The sequence below is a fragment of the Phragmites australis genome, chromosome 11 (assembly GCF_958298935.1).
Source record: "Phragmites australis chromosome 11, lpPhrAust1.1, whole genome shotgun sequence".
Lineage (NCBI taxonomy): Eukaryota > Viridiplantae > Streptophyta > Magnoliopsida > Poales > Poaceae > Phragmites > Phragmites australis.
The window spans coordinates 32,313,109-32,319,108 of NC_084931.1; the positions used below are offsets into that span (position 1 = coordinate 32,313,109).

At 50.5% G+C, this 6,000-nt stretch overlaps 1 protein-coding gene across 1 annotated transcript; it reads right to left on the minus strand.

Annotated features, from left to right (window-relative positions):
* Positions 1-3,786: 3,786 nt before the first annotated feature.
* Positions 3,787-6,000, minus strand: LOC133884229 (aldehyde oxidase GLOX1-like). Its single transcript, XM_062323578.1, has 2 exons — positions 5,473-6,000; positions 3,787-5,368 (listed from the first exon to the last, which is right to left on the minus strand). The coding sequence occupies exons 1-2, from the start codon at positions 5,998-6,000 to the stop codon at positions 4,040-4,042; spliced, it is 1,857 nt and encodes a 618-aa protein (XP_062179562.1). The 3' UTR covers positions 3,787-4,039.

A 6,000-nucleotide genomic window follows, 5' to 3' on the forward strand; every position in this document is an offset into this window, starting at 1 on the left:
TTATCTAATATATCTACTCTACCGCTCAAGAGGATTGCAACATACTATAACAAGGTAAATTGCAAAAATGTAAATACGAAGACGTAAATAGGGTAGAGAGACAAACTCGACACAAGATATTTTTATCCTGTGGTATCTATGATATAAATGTTACCCCTAATCCACATTGAAGCTCCACCTATGATATGCTCCCGGTCGATACGCGGTCATAACTCTTGAGCCATAAAGCCACCACGACAAGACATCAAGCCGGATGAGCCACCATGACAAGGTCTAACTACTAGCCTTTCTTTGGGTCTCTTGTCGCCGTGATCACTTCAAAGGTTGAGCCACCAAGGCAAGGGTCTCTGTATCCCCGTATACGTGTCTTGTCGTCGCTCCACACCAAGTCGGAGGGTTAACAAGTTTGAGTCACCAAGATCCAAGATGTCGGTGAGTCAGCAAGACTTCAAGGCGCCGACATAACTCTCGGTACAAGCTCAAATCACTCATTTATCCACTCTCTAGGAAGCAATCACCTAGCAACACTCTCTCTAGGCCTATAAACACTAATCACTCACTAATTTTGTGCTTGATTGCCTTGGATGATCTCTTTAAGTACTTTGGTGCCTTGGATGTCTTCTCAAGTGTATATGGGTTTCTCTGGACTTCAGTTGCATGCCACTCCTTTAAATGACTGAGTGAAGGAGTATTTATAGCCTCAAATCCGCCCACTAATCATTTTTCCAACGGTTCAGAAAAACTGTTAACACCGAATGATTCGGTGAGCATAGTAATACTGACATCGGATCATCCGATGAGTAAAACCTTAGAAACTAGCCGTTGAAATTTCACTCAATACCTCTGTGAACACCGATCACTCTGGTATACCTTCAAATCTATTATCGGACCTTCCGGTGAGTTATCTTAAGTCATCCGAGCCTTTTTGCAGTCTCTCTGTATAAAATACTCTGGTATAGTCATCTGGTGTTCATTCCATTAATACCGGACTATCCGGTGAGTTAAATATTCTCTTCTTTTCCCTGAAAATACTTTGGTGCAACTATCTCTGTGATAACCAGACTATCTGGTAAGTTGATCTTCATTCTTTAGCACTTGTAATCACCTCTGTAAAAAATACTCTGGTGCTTTATACCCTTCGTCACCGGATTATCCGATGCGGTTCTTAGCCTTCTCACCCATTGTTAGAATACTCTGGTGAGTTCAATACAGAGAGCATCGAACCATCCGATGGGTTGATCTTCAGTCTTATGTACTTGTATTGTTCTCTGCAGGAAATATTCCAGTGTTACCAAGTGCAAATCACCGGACTATGTAGTGAGATCCTCAGACTCGGGACATAATGCTTCGGTGAATGCACACTTCTTTGCACCGGACCATCTGATGAAACAAATCTTCTTGTGACCTTTTCAATTTAATCAAACTTTATCTCAGCTATGGTGACTTCTTGATGTATTGCATTCATGAGACTTACTAACATATATTCTTGATAAACATGCTAATTTTAATGACTATATTATCATTAATTATCAAAATCATAATCATAACTTAATATAATTATTTTTGCTACAACTCTAAAATTTTTTCTTTTTTTAGATGGATAATGTTTCTTTTTAAACTGAACATGTCCTAAATCACAAACAATGCGACCCGTGTCATAATGCTTCACATCCTCCGTTAGGCTAGTACATAAGTGTCCAAGAGTAAGATTGTCGAAGTCCCCATCTTCATCTTCATCGGATTTATCTCTTTCATCTAATAAATCTATTTTATTCTGTATAGAGGGAACACTATGTAACTTTGTAGCTCACTATTTTTAATATCATGAATGGCTAAAGAAAAATCATTCTCAGATTGTCCCATGAAAATACCTATGTCATGATAATTGTTGACAAGATATGAATCTAGGCAACTTAGAATACAATTAGTAAAAGATATACCTTCCGAAGCCAGCACCTCAAAATTGCGCATGGCTATCATCCTTGCCGCACGCACCACCGTGTCCTCGTCAACCGTCGCTGCCCGCCTCTTACTCCAACGAACCGGAGTGGTCGAGGTGGAGCGTTTTGCCGGGGTTGACACCCCTGCTGAAGCCGAGACGATGGAGTGTTTTTTTTCTGACGAGGGAGGCACTGTCACAGCAGCCACCATTGTGATTGTGCCACTGAACGGCTCCACCCCAACCGGCAGCCCGCGATCGTGCCCATCAACTCCATCATCATCCTCAAATAAAATCCGGTCTGCAATTTCCTCCCGTTGCTTTTGAACCACCACATCCATTATTACCTCTGCCCTTTTTTCCACCCACTCATCAGAAGCAGGTGTTCCCAACTTCAGCTTTTGAGGCATCTCCAAACTGAAGATCCGATAGCATCAAGCCCTCCTGCCGTCTCCCCCAGGAGCAAGTCGCATGCCACCATCTGAGAGCTAAGCGTACCCACTGCCTCCTGCTTGGACCAACTGAACTATCCTCACATCCGCCATTTCATTATTGATCAACTTGCGAGCCATCCCTTCCTGTGAAGTCCCATTTATTTCTTGGCATATGTTGGTATTACTGGCTGAACTTGTGTAATGTGTCTTACTCCTTTTAAACTATCTTCAGCAGATACTCTAAAAATTCATCCCCTATAATATTATTATAGTATCCCCTAACACTATTACGATATCTCCTATTTTTGTCATCTCCAGCAGCTACACTATTTCCTATCTTCTACTACTTTCCATCACTGACCCACTGTCATACGTAGCTACAGTGTACAGGTCCTTATTTCCAGCCGCAACTTTGCCGGCCCTCTCTCCTCTCCCGCTTCCCTGTTCATGCTGATACCGAAGCTACTGGAGGCAGTTGCCGACGTCTACGGATTGGCAAAGGACAGCCAGTCTTTGGCACAGTAGAATACGGCGAGGAAACCGATTCAGCTGGAGTTGATCTTAGGCTTCTTTTATCCCTCATTTCCTCCTCCTCTTCTCCTAACATATCATCATCCTCATCCCTATCCTCCTTATTTGGATCATCTCCTGCTTGTTTGGAATTTGAGGTCTCTTCATTTTCAACAATAAAGTAGATCGAGTGGAGGCACTTTCCAAAAACAACTTCCAATGCCTCGGGGATAAGCTTAGAATCAAGAACAGCTACCCGTAAACGTGCCAAATCACTGTTACGGGTGAAAACCATATTCACCATTTGAGTAGCCCCTAGTAGCGTACCTACTGCCCAAAGGATCAGAAAAGTTCGAAGGTGTTCAGATATACCTCCAACCTGTATCCAAACTTAAACAACTAGAACCTAGCGGCATCATCTGCAATCCACTTCTCTACCTTTAATTGAACACCTGGGCGAATTTTCACATTTATCTCTCCAAACTCAACCATTCTATCCAATTCTTGATTATTAGGGAAAGACACAAGAATGTTTGTGGAGCAATAAAACTGAAAGGGCAAATAGATTCATTCTCGGTTGTCATCCTTATCCGATTGGCTGCAATACTTCAGATAGATACTTCCTTCTGATGATGTTCCATGTCAAGCTCGATTGGCTGCAATAGTTCATATAGATACTTCCTTCTGATGATGATCCATGTCAAGCCCGGTTGGCTGCAATACTTCAGATAGATACTTCCTTCTGATGATGTTCCATGTCAAGCTTTTGAAGATCGAGATACCATCTTTTTTTTTTGTACGTGCGTTTATGCAGTAGCGCACCATGTTCAGGCAAAGCAGCCAAGCATATGACCAACACAATCACATAAAAAAAATGAAAGATCGGAGGGGCAAACACCCCAACCCCGGTTTATCTTAAGAAGGTGACAGGACTTAAACTCTGACTGGTTCAGTGAGAGCACAGTCCTATACCAAAACACATAGCACAGCCGGTAATCTGATTCCATGTAGATCCCTACGTAAAACCAGACAAAACGCAAAGGCAAATACCAATCGGATTAGCCGAACAAAATCAACAAGATTACACGGATTAACCGCGCTCCACTTCCGTACACGATCCCACAGCGACGCACACCGCAAATCCCAACGATCAACTTCATTGAATCTTCACCCATGCAGCGATGCTAGGCACGTCCTTCGCCACCACGAACACCAGGTAGTACCCCGGTGGCGCCAGCTCCGGCTTCGCGGGCGCGTCGACGGTGACCGCGAAGCTCCGCCCCTCGTCCGCGAACCCGGTGATGGGCAGGATCAGCAGCCGCTGGTTCATGGAGTACCCGTGCGTGGTGAACGGCGGCGCGTACATGGTGACCTTCACGTCGGCCTCGCCCACGGCCTCGGAGGGCGTGGAGAACCGGAACGTGAACGGGGCGCCGTACCGCATCCCGTCCGCGGGCACCGACGCCGCGTCGATCTCCGGGCGGTTGGCGTCGAGCTCCTCGCTGAGGTACGGCGGTGCGAACCGCTCGACGCGCACCTCGGTCGGGAAGTCGACGCCGCTGAAGTTGTAGGCCGTGTTCGTGTTGCCGCCGGCCACGAGCACGGTGGCGTCGGGCAGCACTGCGCTGGTGGAATGGTACATGCGCGCGATGGTCGACGCGGCCAGCGGCCGGAACCGCGACCCCTGCGGCTGCTGCGGCGAGTACAGGACCGGGGTTAGGATCGGCTGCCGCGCGAAGCCCCAGCCGGAGCAGCCCTTGGCAGCGCCGTTCAGCAGAAGCAGGTCCCCGGTGGGAAGGATCAGCATGTCACCCATGACGCGACCCACGGGCATGTCCTCGGTCTCCCATTGCGCGTCGGGCCTGGCCAGGTTGATGCGGGCGCAGTCCCGGAGCGCGGGCTGGAACGTGTTGTTCTCTCCGAGCTTCAAGGCCGTCTTGAGCGCCCCGCCGCAGATGATGACCTCCGGTTCGGGGTCGCCGCTGGCGTTGCGGAGGTCGAGCGGGAGGAGCGCGGACATGGCTGACGCGGGGTAGTTGCGCCCCCCGCCAGCGAGCTTGGGGAGCTCGCGCACGACCTTGCCGGTCCTGGGGTCGAAGATGACTGAGCGGTCGTTGGCGAAGACGAACAAGTTGCCGTCGGGGAGGAGGTTCACGAACGGGTACAGGTTGTTTTCCACGTCGTCGGTGGTCTCGCGGAGGAGTGGCATGGGGACGGCCTTGTCGTTCGTCTGCCCCGGCGCTGGGACGAACTCGTAGCTGAAGGCGCGCCGGCCGCCGAACACGATGAACCGGCCGTCCGGGAGCACATGCTGCGTCGCGTACCATCTCCCCTCTGCGAAGCTGTTGGGATGTTCCAACCAGTCACAGGTGTCGCACGGGCTGAGATACCTGACGGCCTTCTCGCCCTCGAAGTAGCCGCCGGTTTGCACCAGGTTGCCGTCCGCGTCGAACGCGCCCGACGAGCACCAAGTATCCGTCTGGATCTGCGCATTGCATGCCATTAAAACTTAGTTGGGTCGCGCATGGTCGAGATCGACGTGTCAGCCAAGGCGCCATGCATGAATGACGCGCGATGTTGTAAGCTAACCTTGAGAGAGCGGAGTCCGCCGGTGTTGTAGTCGAACTCGACGGCGTGCGCCCAGCAGTCCATGGTGCCCTGCTGCTTGGCACGCGGGTCGATGCGGCAGTTGTCCTGGGGCAGCCGCATGAGAGACCGGCCGGTGGTGCTGGTGTCAAACATGATGGCCTTGCCATGGCGCATGACCGCCAGGTGCATGGCCGACACGCCGGAGTTCTCGCTGACGATGGTCCACGCACCGGCGGGCCCGGCTCTGTCGTCCACGGCGAGATTGACTGTGTCCTGGGCGGCCTTGGTGGGCGGTCCCGAGGGCGGCACTCTGGTGAGGCCTGTGGCCGTGGCCGGCGCGGCGCCCTGCTCCTCCTGCTCCGTCTGCTCGGGAACCATCTGCTCCTGCGCGCCGTCGAAGGCGTTCCGAAAGTAGTCGCTCTCGGAGCGCGGACGGAAGATGTTGAAAAGGTCGAAGAACGCCTCGCCAGAGGAGGCGAGGAGGAGGAGGGCCACGGCAAAGACCGCGGCGCGGGGGAGGGACCCCAT

Coding starts and splice junctions, on each gene's coding strand:
- LOC133884229 (XM_062323578.1), bottom strand. CDS start 6,000: ATGGGGTCCCTCCCCCGCGCCGCGGTCTTTGCCGTGGCCCTCCTCCTC. Junction 5,369..5,472: donor GCGGACTCCGCTCTCTCAAG/GTTAGCTTACAA, acceptor TGCAATGCGCAG/ATCCAGACGGATACTTGGTG.